The following is a 22,922-nucleotide window of genomic DNA, read 5'->3' as shown; positions in this document are numbered from 1 at the left end:
AAATTGCTTTACAGTGTCAAGTTTGTTAAATTTGACATGGGAGCACTGTTGGTTTAAAATAAATTAGCAGAAGATGTTTTCTACTGTACATGAACGTTTACAGAAAAAGCGCTATTTTGTTATTCTGCAAAAATGTCTGAACCCTATTGTCTATAACAAACTATACACATCAATCAGCATTCTGCTAAAATGTATGAAAAGATGTCAATATCCTACAAATCTCTGAAACCCATGGTGCCATGTATAGCATTTGCTGGGAGATGTGTAAACGATTGCGGAGGCTGACAATGGATCAGAAAGGAGAGTACAGCCGCTTAGCTCTCCCTCCCGGTCTCAACCAGGGGTCCGTCATCCCAGCCACTGAGCTCTCCCTCCCGGTCTCAACCAGGGGTCCGTCATCCCAGCCGCTTAGCTCTCCCTCCCGGTCTCAACCAGGGGTCGATCATCCCAGCCACTGAGCTCTCCCTCCCGGTCTCAACCAGGGGTCCGTCATCCCAGCCACTGAGCTCTCCCTCCCGGTCTCAACCAGGGGTCCGTCATCCCAGCCACTGAGCTCTCCTCCCGGTCTCAACCAGGGGTCCGTCATCCCAGCCACTGAGCTCTCCCTCCCGGTCTCAACCAGGGGTCCATTATCCCAGCCACTGAGCTCTCCCTCCCGGTCTCAACCAGGGGTCGATCATCCCAGCCACTGAGCTCTCCCTCCCGGTCTCAACCAGGGGTCCGTCATCCCAGCCACTGAGCTCTCCCTCCCGGTCTCAACCAGGGGTCCGTCATCCCAGCCACTGAGCTCTCCCTCCCGGTCTCAACCAGGGGTCCGTCATCCCAGCCACTGAGCTCTCCCTCCCGGTCTCAACCAGGGGTCAATCATCCCAGCCACTGAGCTCTCCCTCCCGGTCTCAACCAGGGGTCCGTCATCCCAGCCACTGAGCTCTCCCTCCCGGTCTCAACCAGGGGTCGATCATCCCAGCCACTGAGCTCTCCCTCCCGGTCTCAACCAGGGGTCCATCATCCCAGCCGCTGACTCGCTCACTGCTGCGGGTTCTTAAAATACCACAGCAGTAATTATTCTATAGAGCAGCTCCTGATGGGCTATAGGCACAGACACAATCATCTAAAGAAACGTGTCTGTTCCAGCGTAATCCCCTTCAACTGTGTGTTAATATCTAGGCTACACTATGTGCCTTATACAGCGGCCCTGCTTACACAGGGTTGTGGAGCAGTCTTAAATGTCATATCCAAAGGAAGTTGAATAACAGCACTGTCGGCCATTATTTACTTGCCCTTTCTTAGAAAATATAAACAGGGCCCTGGCACTTGCGTTGCCAACATACAGTACAGAGGACATCTCTGGGAGGCTTAGCTGTGCTAAATATATGGGTCAATCCATCACAATATATGACAGGCACTGTTCAAACACCACCTACCAAGAGGAAAGAATGTTCCGGGTAATATGAACCATGTGGAGATAGCGACACAATGTTAAAAGCTGCTTCATCAGAATCGGGGCATTACTAGTTTATTGTTAATGACACATGGGGGAAAAAAGTGTCTTCCATAATTGTTTTCTTGTATAGTATAGTAAATTCAATAAATGAAGTGATAACCATTCATTCAAGGCATTTAACTTTTCAGGAAAGTACACCGATGTGAGTTACTGACTGGGTCTTTTCTTCTTAGCAGGGGGACTAGAGTGGCGTAAAGCTCGCCACCATTGGGCTCTGAAGCAGTGGAAACGCGTTCTCTGGAGTGATGAATCACGCTTCACCATCTGGCAGTCCGGCGGATGAAATTGGGTTTGACGTTTGCCAGGAGAACGCTACCTGCCCCAATGCATAGTGCCAACTGTAAAGTTTGGTGGAGGAGGAATAATGGTCTGGGGCTCTTTTTCATGGTTCGGGCTAGGCCCCTTAGTTCCAGTGAAGGGAAATCTTAATGCTACAGCATACAATGACATTCTAGACGATTCTGTGCTTCCAACTTTCTGGCAACAGTTTGGGGAAGGCCCTTTCCTGTTTCAGCATGACAATGCCCCCGTGCACAAAGCGAGATCCATATTAATGCCCATGCTCTTTAATTATTTGTAACTTTTATTTAGTATTATTTTATATTGTATGTTTTTGTGATTTTAAAACTGCATTGTTGGTTAAGGGCTTGTCAGTAAGCATGTCACTGTTGAATTCGACGCATGTGACGATTTTTGATTTGATGCATAAATGTTTGTCGAGATCAGTGTGGAAGAACTTGACTGGCCTGCACAGAGCCCTGACCTCATCCCCATCTAACACCTTTGGGATGAATTGGAACGCCGACTGCGAGCCAGGCCTAATCGCCCAACATCAGCGCCCGACCTCACTAATGCTCATGGCTGACTGGAGGCAAGTCCCCGCAGCAATGTTCCAACATCTAGTGGAAAGTCTTCCCAGAAGAGTGGAGGCTGTTATAGCAGCAAAGGGGGACCAACTCCATATTCAAGCCCATGATATTGGAATGGGATGTTGGACGAGCAGGTGTCCACATGCTTTTGGTCATGTAGTGTATCTGAGTGAGAGTGACTAACAAAATCAAAATGGGGGCCCCCTGGAGGTCAGGGCCCCTGCCCTGCGTGAACGGTTGGTAATTCAGCCATGCTTACTACAAGTTTAGATAGCTGGCTATACTAACTAGAATCATTTACCTAAAAAAGTTTAACTGATATGGGCTTAATGAATGACTGTCAGTGAGTGAAATATATCAAGAGGAAAACTGGTTTTATTAAAATGTGTTATTATTATTTACGTTTTTTATTACCGAACCGGACCTCTGTGTCCTCATATGTAGCTACGGCCCTGATGACGATGACAACAGATAATACATATTTGGGGGGGGAAATGGTAGCTAACCGGTCTGTCTATTAGCTGGGGTTTTCAAGATAAGCCTCCCAATTTGTTTGTCGACTTAACATCTGAAAATGTTTACAGCAATTTTGAGTTGACAATAGTTTACTTACATATATGGGAAACAATGAACTCTATCATTAATGAGACCCTATTGGTGAGCAGAGATACATTTACATTTTAGTCATTTAGCAGACCCTCTTATCCAGAGCGACTTACAGGAGCAGTTAGGGTTAAGTGCCTTGCTCAAGGGCACAGACAGATTTTTCACCTAGTCGGCTCGGGGATTAGAACCAGCGACCTTTCGGTTACTGGCACAACGCTCTTAACCACTAAGCTACCTGCGATACGACAGAAACATATGGCTTCCCTCTTATGATATATACTGAACAAATATATAAAAGCAACATGCAACAATTTCAAAGATTTTGCTGAGTTACAGTTCATGTAAGGAAATCAGTCAATTGAAATAAATAAATTAGGCCCTAATCTATGGATTTCACATGACTGGGCAGGGGCGCAGCCATGGGTGGGCCAAGGAGGGCATAGGCCCACCCACTGGAGAGCCAGGCCCAGCCACTCAGAATTAGTTTTTACCCACAAAAGGGCTTTATTACATTTTAGTCATTTAGCAGATGCTCTTATCCAGAGCGACTTACAGTTAGTGAGTGCATTCATTTTCATACTGGTCCCCCGTGGGAATCGAACCCACAACCCTGGCATTGCAAGCGCCATGCTCTACCAACTGAGCTACAACTGAAATACTCCTCTGCACCCCCCCTCCCTCGATCCCGCAGGTGAAGAAGCCAGATGTGGAGGTCCTGGGTTGGCGTGGTTACACGTGGTCTGCGGTTGTGAGGCCGGTTGGACGTACTGTCAAATTCTCTAAGACGACGTTGGAGGTGGCTTATGGTAGAGAAATTAACATTTAATTCACTGGCAACTGCTCTGTTGAACATTCCTGCAGTCAGCATGCCAAATGCACGCTCCCTCAAAACTTGAGACATCTGTGGCTTTGTGTTGTGTGACAAAACTGCACATTTTAGAGTGTCCTTTTATTGTCCTCAGCACAAGGTGCACCTGTGTAATGATCATGCTGTTTATTCAGCTTCTTGATATCCCACACCTGTCAAGTGGATGGATTACCTTGACAAAGGATAAAATGCTCACTAACAGGGATGTAAACAAATGTGTGCCCAATATTTGAAGGAAATAAGCTTTTTGTGCGTATGGAACATTTCTGGGATCTTTTATTTCAGCTCATGAAATATGGGACCAACACTTTACATGTTGCATTTATATTTTTGTTCAGTGTATAAACCCTGTTATTGTACCCGTTTAATGTGCTGATGATCCCAAACTGTCATTGCATTTTTTGTGGATGTCGATGAGTGTCTGATTACATAAAGGCACGTTTGCGCGGCTCCTCTGTTCTGAAGGTCAGCGTCTGAACGCCACACTTTGTTCGGGAACAAACGCGGAGGACTGTGTGCTGCCATTGGTAAGCATGTAGGCTTAGTGATGCGCTCCTGTGAAAACATTGTCCAGGGCCATAAAATGTTGTCCCAAAAACATGCCCCTTTAATCCCCCTGATATTTGATCTCGTTGTGTGCTTAGGACCACAACAGAACCTCTTTCGATAGGGTTGGGCGGTGTCCAGATTTTCATACCGTTCCTGTACCATCCCGGGGTATACGCTATTACCGGCAGTGCACACAAGGGGCCCTATCTTCTTTCCAAACATTTTATTTTTTAAGGCACAAAACTAATTTAGGCAGCAGGGATCTTGATCCAGGCCGGGATTGATAGTCTCTGCTGTAACCAATAAGCTTGATCTCACAAGCTAGCCACTTAGCTAGCAAACTAGCAAACCAAATGCAAGCTGGATATAATTTATTTGGCACATCTTAGATAGTTAACTTATAAGAAGTGGTGTGGCAGCATCTCAGCACCCAATAACAAGACAGTGATGACCAATCCTGTGGTCACATCCACTAGACAGGGTTTATTTGGAGTGAGTGTCAGCAGGGCCTATCTGGACTCCCTGCTAATCCAGAGGATATAGGGCTTCAATGGAGGAGTCGAACATCTTAATACCCTGCCTTTCTAGAGCAAACACACATTCATAACAGCAGGCCATGGCCTGGTGTGTGTGTGCTATCTAGTTATTACAGAGGAAATCTGGGGATCTACAGAATACATCTAAGGCCCCAATTTAATCAATCACAGATAGAGAAAATCAGCACTGCGGGTTCACTGAGAATATTTGTATTTGAAGGGCAGATGTGGTTTCCCTCAATATCCAATGTCTGCGAGAGGAGCAGATTGCGGGGTGTATCGGTTTAAACATGGTTAACCCCTCCAATAGAGCATACACATTCCTTTATCTGCGTTTGATTGAACAGGGGGCCAAGTGTTCTGCTTGTTCTTAAAAGTCAAAAGAAGCCAGGTTAAATATTAGGATGTATGCTAACTCATAAATGCCTATTTTGGGTGATGTGATCCATTGAAATGCTACTGTAAAAGCCAATGGCTGGAAATTCTGGTTGGAAATTCTGGAAAGAGAGTAAATCACCAGAGAATTAGAAAACTTGCCACTTTGCACTTCACAGTTGCTTTCACCCAGCCTTGACAAAATGTACCTCACCTCATCAAAGGTTACCTCACCTCATACACGGTACTGCTTAGTAACCACCAAATGAAAAACAATCAACTGATAAAAATGAATAAGAAATAAGCCCCATTATAACCATTAAAACGGTATACTGCAATTTATCAAATTGTATTACTCGATTTTGAACAGCAGTTGACTTAGGGCTCTCTCAGTTCAATAAAATTGGTTAACCATTAACCATTGTTTCTAAATTGCAAATAGCATGTCTGGATTTAGATATTCTACAAATCCATTTTTATATATTTTTTTAACAGTGTGAATAAAAGAATACCAGTAAACTAAAGAGAAGGTGTTGAAAGAAAGATGTAAACAAAATCCCTATTAGCACAGGACTAGTATTACTATAGAACGTTGGTTATGTATTCATCACCCCAGCAGGTCCGTTTTTCCAGTGGACGAGTCGGACGGGATTAGTTTTACCAAACTGCCCCCTGAATTTTATTTTTATTTTCTCTCCTTCAAAATTCACTGTTATGACGATAGCCTGGAGGATGTTCTAAAAATAGATATTTCAACTTGTCTAGGGATAGCCTATTACTGGTCTTCAGTTTGGAAACATCAACAATAATTAATATCTATATGATCCATGAACTGTATGCAGATCATTTAATTAACTGACGTATTTAGCGATTTATTAATTCCTTGGCACAATATTGTCCGGTCTTTTTTTAAAAAGAAAAATGGGCACCGGGAAAGTTGCTATATGACAAGACAGATCATTTATCCATAGCACTTTGTGTGAAGCATCAATTTGTTCCAATGTTCTTACCCAAAAAGCATGCAGCACCTGTTAAACTCTGTAATATCCCTCAAAACACAGGGATGACAATTCACACGGGATAAGTATTATCAGAGGACCTGTGAGTTTCCTGAAAAACAGCAGGTTATTAGGGCTGAAATGATAACCTTCCTGCCAAGTCAAAATGAGACTGACATGGCAGATTCGGACGGGATTAAAATAACGAATGTGGTGATTTGTGCTCGTGTACATAATTATATAAACTGAGCCCCCCCAATAAAAGTACTCCCGTCCGAATAGGGCTATCGACTATCAACGGGTGGAAGACAATCCTGGTTTACAAGGTCATTATAACCTTGGGGCTAACTGAAGCAATGACGTCCATGAGTCTCAGATCAACATTAAACTTTTACAGCATGCTTGTGACGATTCTAACTGTATGAAAAAGTCCATGAAATTATCAGTTTCATATTCAAGGCAACAACTAGCCTAAGACAACGGTAATGGGTTAGGTATTAAGGATATTCAATCCCATTCTAACTCAGCTACCGACGAAAGTCATTACATTAACACCTTAGCAAATTGCATTGCCGAGCCATACTGTACAAGTACCCGGCGGAAAATTAGAGTATGTAACTGGAGTACATCTAGGCTACAAGTGGGATATGAGATACATCTACATAGACGCTGTTTAATATTGCAAGAGACAGCTCCCATATTTCCATATGTATCCTCTTGTTTGACGATCACATGGAGCCTTTGGCCAAAAAGCGAAGGCAGACTGAAGGTTAACTCACGACCAAACAGCACGTCATGCTTTCTATACAAGCCACTGGTGCCAGCTTTTTCTTAGCTTATAACTTTGAAACGGTCCAGAACAACCTTCAATAGTTTTTACATCTGGCTAACCTGCTCTACCTGTCTGAGCGTGCAGTATACTCATTAAATTTTTATACAACAGTGTACTAATCTAGAGAGAAAGTATGTGACACTCTATGAATCAGCTCCATCTAGTGAGAACATGAGTTGAGGGATATTATGGACACGTCCATCCATTACTAACCATTTCAAGAGCCGTAGAGTTCCCTTAGGCAAAACGACCATGAACAAAAATATTCTCAAACCTGACCTATTTGCTAACCAGAGTAGAAGAAAGACAATACAGGATTTGTAGAATTTAAATAACTGACACTCACTTATAGAACATCTACATTCACATACAAGGTTGACAATAGACTATACAATTTGGTCCCTTCAAAACAGCCAAACAAATTTAACTGGAAACAGAGTTGATTAGGGCAAAAATGTCTTGAAAATTTTGTGGATTCATTACATCCATCCAGTTGGTAGAGCACCCAGGTTTCTTTGAGCACTGTACTAACAAACATAAAAAAGCTACAATCACCAGCCAATCAAACAGCTGGTAGTACACATTTTAGAGACAAAGTACAATCAGCATATTTGCATGCTTCAAGCTTTAGGTCTGAGAGTCAGTTTCCCCTCGCCATCTTTTTCCGATTTTTTGCATTACCATAAAAATATCAACTACATACAGTGGGGGAAAAAAAGTATTTAGTCAGCCACCAATTGTGCAAGTTCTCCCACTTAAAAAGATGAGAGAGGCCTGTAATTTTCATCTTAGGTACACGTCAACTATGACAGACAAAATTAGAAAACAAAATCCAGAAAATCACATTGTAGGATTTTTTATGAATTTTTTTGCAAATTATGGTGGAAAATAAGTATTTGGTCAATAACAAAAGTTTCTCAATACTTTGTTATATACCCTTTGTTGGCAATGACACAGGTCAAACGTTTTCTGTAAGTCTTCACAAGGTTTTCACACACTGTTGCTGGTATTTTGGCCCATTCCTCCATGCAGATCTCCTCTAGAGCAGTGATGTTTTGGGGCTGTCGCTGGGCAACACGGACTTTCAACTCCCTCCAAAGATTTTCTATGGGGTTGAGATCTGGAGACTGGCTAGGTCATTCCAGGACCTTGAAATGCTTCTTACGAAGCCACTCCTTCGTTGCCCGGGCGGTGTGTTTGAGATCGTCATCATGCTGAAAGACCCAGCCACGTTTCATCTTCAATGCCCTTGCTGATGGAAGGAGGTTTTCACTCAAAATCTCACGATACATGGCCCCATTCATTCTTTCCTTTACACGGATCAGTCATCCTGGTCCCTTTGCAGAAAAACAGCCCCAAAGCATGATGTTTCCACCCCCATGCTTCACAGTAGGTATGTTGTTCTTTGGATGCAACTCAGCATTCTTTGACCTCCAAACACGACGAGTTGAGTTTTTACCAAAAAGTTCTATTTTGGTTTCATCTGACCATATGACATTCTCCCAATCCTCTTCTGGATCATCCAAATGCACTCTAGCAAACTTCAGACGGGCCTGGACATGTACTGGCTTAAGCAGGGGGACACGTCTTGCACTGCAGGATTTGAGTCCCTGGCGGCGTAGTGTGTTACTGATGGTAGGCTTTGTTACTTTGGTCCCAGCTCTCTGCAGGTCATTCACTAGGTCCCCCCCGTGTGGTTCTGGGATTTTTGCTCACCGTTCTTGTGATAAGATCTCACCCCGTGGGGTCAAAATTGCGTGGAGCCCCAGATCGAGGGAGATTATCAGTGGTCTTGTATGTCTTCCATTTCCTAATAATTGCTCCCACAGTTGATTTCTTCAAACCAAGCTGCTTACCTATTGCAGATTCAGTCTTCCCAGCCTGGTGCAGGACTACAATTTTGTTTCTGGTGTCCTTTGACAGCTCTTTGGTCTGGGCCATAGTGGAGTTTGGAGTGTGACTGTTTGAGGTTGTGGACAGGTGTCTTTTATACTGATAACAAGTTCAAACAGGTGCCATTAATACAGGTAACGAGTGGAGGACAGAGGAGCCTCTTAAAGAAGTTACAGGTCTGTGAGAGCCAGAAATCTTGCTTGTTTGTAGGTGACCAAATACTTATTTTCCACCATAATTTGCAAATAAATTCATAAAAAATCCTACAATGTGATTTTCTGGATTTTTTTTCCTCAATTTGTTTGTCTGTTATAGTTGACGTGTACCTATGATGAAAATTAAAGGCCTCTCTCATCTTTTTAAGTGGGAGAACTTGCACAATTGGTGGCTGACTAAATAATTTTTCCCCCCACTGTATTTAGTAAATAAAAACTCTTGAGTAAGAGACTAAATTTAGTAGTTTGGTGGCTGTCGTTCAATTTAACATAATTCTACTGCCCTAAATGTAGGTTTAAGCTGTCGGCCAAGACTAATCATCCTTAAACCCCAGACAAGAATCCTCAATTAATGTTTAATCAACTCCATTGGCAGGATGAAATCATTATTTTGCAGGTGCTCGCATCTTTCGAATTTTGGAAGGGGAGGGGACATTTAACTCATAGACTTGCCCGAAACTGGCTGAGAGTTTCTGTTTAGTGAGGTGAAGACTTCGCAAGTCTTGTTAGCAATGTTCCCTCTAAGCTCCCCGGGACTGCTGCGCAGAAGAAATATCAGCCTTCGTAGAGAAGCACGAGATTGAACTTCACTCAACTTTCTAGAGCTTTCCCCCTTAGTTAACAATATCAACTTTTCCCTTTACTGTGGGAATTATGATCGAATCAACGCAATATTTGCCACTTTCAATGAAACATACTGAAACAAAACGAACTATGCAAGAGATTTTGTTGTTGTTGTAAGCAGAACGCATCGGAATAGGATTCTATTGCATTGACAGCATGCCTCAGCCTGTACTATACACAAACCGGTGCGTCATAACCAAATCAGAGCTGCAGTAGGCCTGTATGCAAATAGACCATTGCCATATATGGATCTGTGCCATTCACTTTGAACTGGACTGTGTTTACAGCATTATCGGTCGTGAGTAGATGCGCTTGTTTTGAGATCAAAGCGAGAGCTACATGTAGCCATGTGTGCAAATTTTGTTAATATCTTTTGCTAGTTAGTGAGTTAATAGCCCAGTTATAGATCATTTGTAGTCAGCAATGGGGGAGTGATTGCTTCCTACAAGAGCACAAATCGTCTACATTTCTAGACATCTTTAAAAAGTGAGTCGGGTAAAGAGCTTTTGTATGTCTTAAAGGGGCAGTGTTGTATTTTGAGGCAGGCTTGAATAAGCTAATTAGCCAATAGGCAGAGTAGCATAATTTGTCTGATTCTCTGTAATAATGGTATGGGAATAATAATGCATTTTATTTTGTAAAGTGGTTTCTTGCATCAAACAACATTTTCAGTCACCTTGTCTGAAGGACAAGAGGATAAACAGGTTAATGTCAAGCCCTGCATGTTTTTTTCCAAAAGTCTCATGGAATGTAGGCCTACATTGAACACCACACATTGCCTGCTACTGTAGGCTCAATGATAGAACAGCTATTTATTTCCATGTTAAAATGTTATGGGATGCATTTTCTAAATTTCAGCAGACCTCAAATTTGCTCAATTGAGGGAACATTGTTTGTTAGTATCTTTTCTCATACATCTCCCCCTTGAACATAATCGAGCATCTAACAATTCTGCTAGATTTTAGTTCTGGGTGTCAGATTAAGATGAAGCCGTCTACATGTCAGGATTGTACACTGCCAAATGTCTCCAGTTTCTCTACTCATCTGCTTAAAGACTCAGAAACCTTTCTCCAGTAAAGGTCTTAGTCAAACATGAAGAAGCAAACACATTTAACATTTGGCTCTCCCTTCTAAATGTTATCCACCAGTCCATCCATGCCAGCATTCATGCTGGAGCCTGTGTTGGCCAAGCTTAAGGGAATGCTACCTCTGCTTACATAAGCCCATGTTTTGCAATGCACCAAGTACCAACGGGTACATGCAATGAGGCATCTTGATTTACATACAATGGCTATGCTTGTAATCCTCACAACTCTCCAGTTACCTTGCCTTTCTCATTAATCAAATCGCTAACCATAGTCAAACGTCCAATAAGTCAAATGTGTTTACTGTTGATCTGATGGGCCAACCTTAGTGACAAATGGCTGAAAACTTCAGGGGCTAAGGTGGGGTGGTTTCACTAGACAATAAGGTAGGCTTAGTTTGTAGGCCATGAAATCTCCAGAATTAATTGTAATTTAAAATTAAGACAAAATAAGAGATCTTCCATGTAGCCTACCCTTTTCCAAGGTTGTAACTACAGCAAGTGAACTACCTGAAGATTGGAAAGAAAAAAGAAAAACGGCTAGTGTGGAAAATAATATTAAACCAATCACATGTATAAATGGCCGAGCTAGATCCTTCCCACATTGTGTAATGTCGTTTACGGTCAAAGGGGACAAAAGCTACAATAGTCAGTTTAATCATAGCTATCTGTTCTTTTACAGAGATACAGTGATATATCTAAACTTCCATTAGTGCACTACATACCGCTTTTGATTATTTTGTGGTACTCTGGTACAGAAATTTAGATAACTGTTTTTTTCTGATAACATAACCAGAAAACTCAGGGACCTCCACTTCATAGTATCTCAGGGCTGTAATCAAACCAAACTAGCATCTGGATTTCAAGGATAAGTGGAAAACTTGAAGAAAGCTTTGATTATGCTGCCTATTTTCCTTTGGTTTCACAGTGTAAATATTGGTTTGTTAGACCCATTCATCCAGCAGGCATTATTAAAGGGTGTATATGAAACAAGGGATCCTGGAGAAGGAAACCCGTCACCAGGCTACATTGTACTGTTTTTCAGTAAACATTTTATCACAAAAAAATTAACAATATGAATTTTAAACTAACGGTTAGAAATGTACTTTTGACCTTTTAGGGATGTTTGGCGTTCTGAAACAACGGACTTTGATGTCAGTTGGGGAACCAGTCAAGCAACTGCAGCATATTTCAGCAGAGGCCATAGACATAATGAGAAAAGGATGAATATGTTTTATGAAATCGATAGCCCATTGCCTAATGGCAGAATTAAGATGGACCTGCCTATTCATTCATATACAGTGTATTCTGAAAGTATTCAGACCCCTTTACTTTTTCCAAATTGTGTTACGTTACAGCCATCTAAAATTGATTAAATGTAAAAAAAAAATCTCAATCTACACACAATAACCTATAATGACAAAGCGAAAACAAGTTTGAAATTTTTGCAAATTATTACAAATAAACAGAAATACCTTATTTAAATAAGTATTCAGACCCTTTGCTATGAGACTCGAAATTGAGCTCAGGTGCATCCTGTTTCCATTGACCGTCCTTGAGATGTTACCTGTGGTAAATTCAATTGATTGGACATGATTTCGAAAGGCACACACCGGTCTATATAAAGGTCCCACAGTTGACAGTGCATGTCAGAGCAAAAACCAAGCCATGAGGACGAAGGAATCCTCCGTAGAGCTCCGAGACAGGATTGTGTCGAGGCACAGATCTGGGGAAGGGCAGCAAAAAAATCTGCAGCATTGAAGGTCCCCAAGAACACAGTGGCCTCCATTCTTAAATGGAAGAAGTTTGGAACCACCAAGACTCTTCCTAGAGCTGGCCGCCCGGCCAAACTGAGCAATCGGGGGAGAAGGGCATTGGTCAGGGAGGTGACCAAGATCCCAATGGTGACCAACAGAGCTCCTCTGTGAAGATGCGACAACCTTCCAGAAAGACAACCATCTCTGCAGAGCTCTACCAATCAGGCCTTTATGGAAGAGTGGCCAGACGGAAGCCACTCCTCAGTAAGAGGCACGACAGTCCGCTTGGAGTTTGCCAAAAGGCAAATAAATGACTCTCAGACCATGAGAAACAAGATTCTCTGGTCTGATGAAACCAAGATTGAACTCTTTGGCCTGAATGCCAAGCGTCACGTCTCCAGGAAACCTGGTACCACACCTACGGTGAAGCATGGTGGTGGCAGGATCATGCTGTGGCGATGTCAGGATCGAAGGAAAGATGAACAGAGCAAAGTACAGAGAGATCCTTGATGAAAACCTGCTCCAGAGCACTCAGGACCTCAGACTGGGGAGAAGTTTCATCTTCCAACAGGACAATGACCCTAAGCACACAGCCAAGACAATGCAGGAGTGACTTCGGGACAAGTCTCAATGTCCTTGAGTGGCCCAGCCAGAGCCCAGACTTGAACCCGATGGAACATCTCTGGAGAGACCTGAAAATAGCTGCGCAGCAACACTCCACATCCAACCTGACAGAGCTTGAGAGGATCTGCAGAGAAGAATGGGAGAAACTCCCCCAAATACAGGTGTGCCAAGCTTGTAGCGTCATACCCAAGAAGACTAGGCTGTAATCGCTGCAAAAGGTGATTCAAAAAAGTACTGAGTAAAGGGTCTGAATACTTATGTAAATGTGATTTCAGTTTATTTTTAATAAAATGTGTAAATGTCTAAAAATCTGGTTTTGCTTTGTCATTATGGGGTATTTTGTGTAGATTGAGATTGTAAAATGTTTAGAATAAGGCTGTAATGTAACAAAATGTGGAAAAAGTCAAGGGGTCTGAATACTTTCCGAATGCACTGTATAGCCCCAGTGGGCGGCCGCCAACTTCTCTCTCCCTGTCTCCCTCCCTCCCTTGTTCGTGTGCTGTGCTGTCCCCTCTGGCTTACATAATAGGCTAGTCCAAGGAGTTTTCTAGGCAGAGACCATGGCATGTTTTCTAACATGAGACCATGGCAGCTATAGCGTTTAGACTTTATCACTGTACTCTCAGTCAGTAGCCTTTTGGACGTGTGAGTAGGCTACTCCCCTGGATAGGCATTGAGTTGGACAGTAGGCTACTCCCCTGGATAGGCATTGAGTTGGACAGTAGGCTACTCCCCTGGATAGGCATTGAGTTGGACAGTAGGCTACTCCCCTGGATAGGCATTGAGTTGGACAGTAGGCTACTCCCTGGATAGGCATTGAGTTGGACAGTAGGCTACTCCCCTGGATAGGCATTGAGTTGGACAGTAGGCTACTCCCCTGGATAGGCATTGAGTTGGACAGTAGGCTACTCCCCTGGATAGGCATTGAGTTGGACAGTAGGCTACTCCCCTGGATAGGCATTGAGTTGGACAGTAGGCTACTCCCTGGATAGGCATTGAGTTGGACAGTAGGATACTCCCCTGGATAGGCATTGAGTTGGACAGTAGGCTACTCCCCTGGATAGGCATTGAGTTGGACAGTAGGCTACTCCCCTGGATAGGCATTGAGTTGGACAGTAGGCTACTCCCCTGGATAGGCATTGAGTTGGACAGTAGGCTACTCCCTGGATAGGCATTGAGTTGGACAGTAGGCTACTCCCCTGGATAGGCATTGAGTTGGACAGTAGGCTACTCCCCCTGGATAGGCATTGAGTTGGACAGTAGGCTACTCCCCTGGATAGGCATTGAGTTGGACAGTAGGCTACTCCCCTGGATAGGCATCGAGTTGGACAGTAGGCTACTCCCCTGGATAGGCATCGAGTTGGACAGTAGGCTACTCCCCTGGATAGGCATTGAGTTGGACAGTAGGCTACTCCCCTGGATAGGCATTGAGTTGGACAGTAGGCTACTCCCCTGGATAGGCATCGAGTTGGACAGTAGACTACTCCCCTGGATAGGCATCGAGTTGGACAGTAGGCTACTCCCCTGGATAGGCATTGAGTTGGACAGTAGGCTACTCCCCTGGATAGGCATTGAGTTGGACAGCTGGCGGTTCGTTTGTTGAATGAACATCCCCTGATCTATGCATCCCTACATCTCATATTTTCCATTACAAAATGACTGTGTTATTATGGATATGACAGCTGGATATCGGCACATTTCAGTGATGAGTGTAAAGGCCATCTGTCACCCTATCGTAGGACATGTACATCTGTAAAATAACCAAAATGGCCCATTGTTATACAGAACATTTTGTTGCAAAATAATTTCATAGGATAGCAACATGACATTGACATTTTAGTCATTTATCAGACGCTCTTATCCAGAGCGACTTACAGTTTAGTGAGTGCATACATTTTTCATACTGCCATAAAACGCTTTACATGTGAATAATGTTTGCAGTGCCAGTACACTCAGTCGCATTGATTCATTAAAACGTCACCAGTTTAGCGAGTGGTTCCCCAAGTGATGTCACAGAGCAATTGACAGAAACCAACTTTTTCAGAATATCTCTGCAAATGCACATACAAAGTCGTTTATTAAAAAAATGAGGTGAAATTAGATTACTACTGATTGTGAAGAGGCTACTGGGCAGTTTAGTTGTTTTATAAACAGTTATTTGGCCTATTAAAATGTTTAATATATTCCTTTAAAGGACAACATTTTCAAACATTTTATTATGGTCACCAATATTGATAAATTAGGGCCCGAGTCTTAATAGGGGGCTGAAAACCCCCCTAAAAATGTACGTTTGGGTATTATATACAGTGGGGGAAAAAAGTATTTAGTCAGCCACCAATTGTGCAAGTTCTCCCACTTAAAAAGATGAGAGAGGCCTGTAATTTTCATCATAGGTACACGTCAACTATGACAGACAAAATGAGAAAAAAAAATCCTGAAAATCACATTGTAGGATTTTTAATGAATTTATTTGCAAATTATGGTGGAAAATAAGTATTTGGTCAATAACAAAAGTTTCTCAATACTTTGTTATATACCCTTTGTTGGCAATGACACAGGTCAAACGTTTTCTGTAAGTCTTCACAAGGTTTTCACACACTGTTGCTGGTATTTTGGCCCATTCCTCCATGCAGATCTCCTCTAGAGCAGTGATGTTTTGGGGCTGTCGCTGGGCAACACGGACTTTCAACTCCCTCCAAAGATTTTCTATGGGGTTGAGATCTGGAGACTGGCTAGGCCACTCCAGGACCTTGAAATGCTTCTTACAAAGCCACTCCGTTGCCCGGGCGGCGTGTTTGGGATCATTGTCATGCTGAAAGACCCAGCCACGTTTCATCTTCAATGCCCTTGCTGATGGAAGGAGGTTTTCACTCAAAATCTCACGATACATGGCCCCATTCATTCTTTCCTTTACACGGATCAGTCGTCCTGGTCCCTTTGCAGAAAAACAGCCCCAAAGCATGATGTTTCCACCCCATGCTTCACAGTAGGTATAGTGTTCTTTGGATGCAACTCAGCATTCTTTGTCCTCCAAACACGACGAGTTGAGTTTTTACCAAAAAGTTATATTTTGGTTTCATCTGACCATATGACATTCTCCCAATCCTCTTCTGGATCATCCAAATGCACTCTAGCAAACTTCAGACGGGCCTGGACATGTACTGGCTTACGCAGGGGACACGTCTGGCACTGCAGCATTTGAGTCCCTGGCGGCGTAGTGTGTTACTGATGGTAGGCTTTGTTACTTTGGTCCCAGCTCTCTGCAGGTCATTCACTAGGTCCCCCCGTGTGGTTCTGGGATTTTTGCTCACCGTTCTTGTGATCATTTTGACCCCACGGGGTGAGATCTTGCGTGGAGCCCCAGATCGAGGGAGATTATCAGTGGTCTTGTATGTCTTCCATTTCCTAATAATTGCTCCCACAGTTGATTTCTTCAAACCAAGCTGCTTACCTATTGCAGATTCAGTCTTCCCAGCCTGGTGCAGGTCTACAATTTTGTTTCTGGTGTCCTTTGACAGCTCTTTGGTCTTGGCCATAGTGGAGTTTGGAGTGTGACTGTTTGAGGTTGTGGACAGGTGTCTTTTATACTGATAACAAGTTCAAACAGGTGCCATTAATACAGGTAACGAGTGGAGGACAGAGGAGCCTCTTAAAGAAGAAGTTACAGGTCTGTGAGAGCCAGAAATCTTGCTTGTTTGTAGGTGACCAAATACTTATTTTCCACCATAATTTGCAAATAAATTCATTAAAAATCCTACAATGTGATTTTCTGGATTTCTTTTTCTCAATTTGTCTGTCATAGTTGACGTGTACCTATGATGAAAATTACAGGCCTCTCTCATCTTTTTAAGTGGGAGAACTTGCACAATTGGTGGCTGACTAAATACTTTTTTTCCCCACTGTAAGTGGTGGCAAAATAGATCAAATGTGAATATTTGACATTCTAGAGCAATAGGACAAAGTTAAGAAGAAAGCGCCGCCGGTTTCCACATGAAGTATGAAAGATGTCTGCTAGATCAAGTAGTTCTAGTCTTTATTTAATGTCTTGCTTCACAGTGAGGCACAGCTGTTTTTGATGATGTTATCCGATAATTGGCACTCAATGCAAGTGCATTTGTCACCAATATGCAGCGGGTCCTGTGATTCCCAAGCATGAAGCACCTAAAAGGACAAAGCCATTAATAAATATATTTTGAGAGCAGTTCTGCTGATTTCTCTACAGGATATTGCAGACAACATCTCAAGGTCTTATAACTTCACCTTGTGCAACCAATTATTCATAAAGGAGGCATCCACGAATGAGGAGTCAAAAAACGGGTACAAATCTTCCCATTTTCCACAACCAAAATGTCTAATGTCATGGATTTGTATTGTTACTACATATACACTTCATGACCAAAAGTATGTGGACACCTGCTCGTCGAACATCTCATTCCATCATCATGGGCATTAATATGGAGTTGGTCCCTCCTTTGCTGCTATAACAGCCTCTACTATTCTGGGAAGTCTTTACACTAGATGTTGGAACATGGTGCGGGGACTTGCCTCCATTCAGCCACAAGGGCATTATTGAGGTCAAACTGATGTTGGGCGATTAAGCCTGGCTCGCAGTCAGCTTTCAATTCATCCCAAAGGTGTTTGATGGGGTTGAGGTCAGGGCTCTGTGCAGGCCAATCAAGGTCTTCCACACCGATCTAGACAAACCATTTCTGTATGGACCTCGCTTTGTGCACGGGGGCAACTGTCATGCTGAAACAGGAAAGGGCCTTCCCCAAACTGTTGCCAGCAAGTTGGAAGCACAGAATCGTTTAGAATGTCATTGTATGCTGTAGTGTTAAGCTTTCCCTTCACTGGAACTAATGGGCCTAGCCCGAACCATGAAAAACAGCCCCAGACTATTATTCCTCCACTAAACTTTACAGTTGGCACTATACATTGGGGCAGGTAGCGTTCTCCTGGCATCCGCCAAACCCAGATTAGTCCGTCGGACTGCCAGATGGTAAAGTGTGATTCATCCCTCCAGAGAACGCGTTTCCCCTGTTCCAGAGTCCAATGGTGGTGAGCTTTACACGACTCCAGCCGACGCTTGGCGTTGCGCATGGTGTTCTTAGGCTTGTGTGCGTCTGCTCGGCCATGGAAACCCATTTCATGAAGCTCACAACGAACAGTTCCTATGCTGACATTGCTTCCAGAGGCAGTTTGGAACTCTGTAGTGAGAGTGTTGCTACAGAGGACAGACAATTTTTACACGCTACGCGCTTCAGCATTCGGCAGTCCCATTCTGTGAGTTTGTGAGGCCTACCACTTTGCGGCTGAGCCATTGTTGCTCCTAGACATTTCCACTTTACAATAACAGCACTTACAGTTGACGAGGCAGCTCTAGCAGGGCAGAAATTTGACAAACGGACTTGTTGGAAAGGTGGCATCCTGTTACGGTGCCAAGTTGAAAGTCACTGAGCTCTTCAGAAAGGCCATTCTACTGCCAATGTTACTGCCAATGTTTGTCTATGGAGATTGCATGGCGGTGTGCTCGATTCTATACACCTGTAAACAACGAGTGTGGCTGAAATAGCCAAATCCACTAATTTGAAGGGGTGTCCACATACCTTTGAATATATAGTGTACAGTGGGGAAAAAAGTATTTAGTCAGCCACCAATTGTGCAAGTTCTCCCACTTAAAAAGATGAGAGGCCTGTAATTTTCATCATAGGTACACGTCAACTATGACAGACAAAATGAGAAAAAAAAATCCAGAAAATCACATTGTAGGATTTTTTATGAATTTATTTGCAAATTATGGTGGAAAATAAGTATTTGGTCAATAACAAAAGTTTCTCAATACTTTGTTATATACCCTTTGTTGGCAATGACACAGGTCAAACGTTTTCTGTAAGTCTTCACAAGGTTTTCACACACTGTTGCTGGTATTTTGGCCCATTCCTCCATGCAGATCTCCTCTAGAGCAGTGATGTTTTGGGGCTGTCGCTGGGCAACACGGACTTTCAACTCCCTCCAAAGATTTTCTATGGGCTTGAGATCTGGAGACTGGCTAGGCCACTCCAGGACCTTGAAATGCTTCTCACGAAGCCACTCCTTCGTTGCCCGGGCGGTGTGTTTGGGATCATTGTCATGCTGAAAGACCCAGCCACGTTTCATCTTCAATGCCCTTGCTGATGGAAGGAGGTTTTCACTCAAAATCTCACGATACACGGCCCCATTCATTCTTTCCTTTACACGGATCAGTCGTCCTGGTCCCTTTGCAGAAAAACAGCCCCAAAGCATGATGTTTCCACCCCCATGCTTCACAGTAGGTATGGTGTTCTTTGGATGCAACTCAGCATTCTTTGTCCTCCAATCACGACGAGTTGAGTTTTTACCAAAAAGTTCTATTTTGGTTTCATCTGACCATATGACATTCTCCCAATCCTCTTCTGGATCATCCAAATGCACTCTAGCAAACTTCCGACGGGCCTGGACATGTACTGGCTTAAGCAGGGGACACATCTGGCACTGCAGGATTTGAGTCCCTGGCGGCGTAGTGTGTTACTGATGGTAGGCTTTGTTACTTTGGTCCCAGCTCTCTGCAGGTCATTCACTAGGTCCCCCCGTGTGGTTCTGGGATTTTTGCTCAACGTTCTTGTGATCATTTTGACCCCACGGGGTGAGATCTTGCGTGGAGCCCCAGATCGAGGGAGATTATCAGTGGTCTTGTATGTCTTCCATTTCCTAATAATTGCTCCCACAGTTGATTTCTTTAAACCAAGCTGCTTACCTATTGCAGATGCAGTCTTCCCAGCCTGGTGCAGGTCTACAATTTTGTTTCTGGTGTCCTTTGACAGCTCTTTGGTCTTGGCCATAGTGGAGTTTGGAGTGTGACTGTTTGAGGTTGTGGACAGGTGTCTTTTATACTGATAACAAGTTCAAACAGGTGCCATTAATACAGGTAACGAGTGGAAGACAGAGGAGCCACTTAAAGAAGTTGTTACAGGTCTGTGAGAGCCAGAAATCTTGCTTGTTTGTAGGTGACCAAATACTTATTTTCCACCATAATTTGCAAATAAATTCATTTAAAAATCCTACAATGTGATTTTCTGGAATTTTTTCCCTCAATTTGTCTGTCATAGTTGACGTGTACCTATGATGAAAATTACAGGCCTCTCTCATCTTTTTAAGTGGGAGAACTTGCACAATTGGTGGCTGACTAAATACTTTTTTTCCCCACTGTATGTATAATATGTATTAATCTGAAATGCAGAAAATATCTGATCTCAAAAGACGCACAAAATGTACAGTAATTCATGTCAGAATTTTGTAGACGAAACAGTCCAGTCCCATTCCCTATGGAGCCAAACTACAGCCATGAAGCAAATTCCCAAAAGACTAATGGAGAAAGAGAAGAGAAGCTAAGATGACTTATCCAAGCTGGCACCAGGCAATGCCGAGGAGGCACAGTAAGGGCATTTTGCTTTGCCCGGAGATCGTCATCCTGCCCACCATTTGGCCATGTCCAATGCCAACGGGTGTTATTGCCAAATGCTAGTCGATGCAAGAAATTTGCTGTGAGAGTTAGGTGTGTGTTCTTTTTAATTAGACAGGAGGGGGGGGTATTATTTCATTAATTATGTACAGTGAGAAGGAGTCTTGGCAGAACATGCTAATTTCCTATTTTCTCAGGCAGGGGAGCTTATGGCCAGTAGGTGTGCTCTGGTTGGCCAAGCGAGGGACTAAGCTTTAGCCACACCTAGCGTGCCAACACCGGACATCTCAGAATGACCGTGGGAAGAGATTAACCAGCAGGAGGTGTTGCTTTCTATTGGTGCGATATTGGCGGATCGCTGAGATGATTGCAATATTTGCTGACGGTGAAAAAACTGCCGGTTCATTAAACTACAGCCTGTAATCCATATCCTCTTAGAGAAAATTATACCTAAAAACTTCTGAAGGCCCTCAAGTAAACAAAAAAGACATTAAGAATATTACAATATTATTATTATATATCTGTAATGTTTTTGCAGTGTAATAACTGAAGAACTAGTAGCAACAAATAGTTTGCATAGTTCGCCATAGACCACAGCAGCTGCCATAATATGAGTGGACTGTAATAGAGCCTTCCATGCTTGTGTGGTCTGATGTTTCACTTTGAGGCAAAGTCCCAAGACCTTTATACCCGGTCTCCAATGACAGAACCTAACTAGCACTAATTAATAGCAGGGTAGAACGTTTTTGTCATTCGGTTGTAAGTCATACAGAATATCAGGTGAACAAATATCAGGTTAATGTGGGCTGCATGGTCGAGGTAAGTGCTCTCTGACGGCTGAAGGGATCGGATTGTTATTCGAACTGAGTGGACCGAATATAGCGTTTTGTGTTACCTGGTCCAATAGAAGTCTCCTCTTTCACATGACAGGCCATTGGACCAGTCTATCCACCGTCTTGTTTCACTCATGCCATTGTGGCCCTTTTATTTTACATTTGAGGGCCAGACATGATCCTCCATCACCCTTACACAATCATTAGCAAAAGATTTAACGAGACAAAGCAACAGGACCTACCTTTAGGAGCTCTCTGGGGAAATCTTGTCCTCCATTCAGCCCTTCCAGGTTATTGATGAATTCCTGGCACGTCATCTTCTTCCCGATATTCTGCAAGGTGTTCGAAACATTTATTACTGGGATAATGTGAAAGGAGCGTCATGCAACAGCCTCAGCCCAAGGCCTTGGTTAACCCTATCAACAATATGCCATTTGAACTTATTGACAGGTGAGGGGGGCCATGATCATGACTTCCTTATGCAGTAAGCAGAGCATCGCCTGCATTCTAAAATAGCTCCTGACCCTAAATACTAAACTAAGTGGATAGGTGCTACATTTATGGCAACATCAAACAGAGCTACTATATATTTGGCATTATCCATAACTCATACATTTTCATGTAGCAAATTTCAGAATAAGCACCAAGTCCAGAATTCTAATACGAACATCAGGGGTAGACGGAGGTGGGAAAGTGGCATCTTATGGAATTGGAAGATATAATCACTTGGCTCCCATAAGAGGAGACCATTAAGCTTTTTGCTCTGAAGCAGTAAGTAAGTCGCTGGCTGGATAACAGTACACTAGGGGGAATTTAAAGTCCAGGCTGAACGTAGGTGCAATCAAATACTATCTTTATTCGATACATTGGATTTACTTCAAATAAACTAACGACGTAAAAGAAAAGTTACAAGATCATTGCTGCTGCATAGTATAACAGTGTGTTTTAGAGGAGGTACCTAAAGGTGCACTAAAACGAAAAGTTTGGACATTATTATTAGCTACCACAAATGCCCTACATTATCAAATACATAATTGTTGTGCAGTGTGTTCCCACAATGCACAGCGATGAAATCCCAGCCTAAAACTAACCTCCTTCTAATGCATGGCACTACACCATTCAATACAGACAAGGACACACTCACCCTCAACCAAACCACACTCACCCAAACCACACTCACCCTCAACCAAACCACACTCACCCTCAACCAAACCACACTCACCCTCAACCAAACCACACTTGTACTGTACACTCATGTCAAGTAAGGGGTCTGTTTCC

General features: G+C 43.2%; 1 protein-coding gene across 5 annotated transcripts in view; it reads right to left on the bottom strand.

Annotated features, from left to right (window-relative positions):
- psd3l (pleckstrin and Sec7 domain containing 3, like) overlaps positions 1–22,922 on the bottom strand; it is a 143,104-nt gene that overhangs the window by 48,848 nt on the left and 71,334 nt on the right. For all 5 annotated transcript variants that reach the window (XM_041897438.2, XM_041897439.2, XM_041897440.2 and 2 more), the window contains one exon: positions 21,887–21,976. In XM_041897438.2, coding sequence (XP_041753372.2) covers positions 21,887–21,976 — 90 coding nt within the window. The remainder of the gene's footprint in view (positions 1–21,886; positions 21,977–22,922) is intronic.

The sequence above is a fragment of the Coregonus clupeaformis genome, chromosome 15, assembly GCF_020615455.1.
Source record: "Coregonus clupeaformis isolate EN_2021a chromosome 15, ASM2061545v1, whole genome shotgun sequence".
Taxonomy (NCBI): Eukaryota; Metazoa; Chordata; class Actinopteri; order Salmoniformes; family Salmonidae; genus Coregonus; species Coregonus clupeaformis.
Note: the sequence above shows the minus strand (reverse complement) of the source record. Positions and strands in the feature narration are given on the sequence as shown.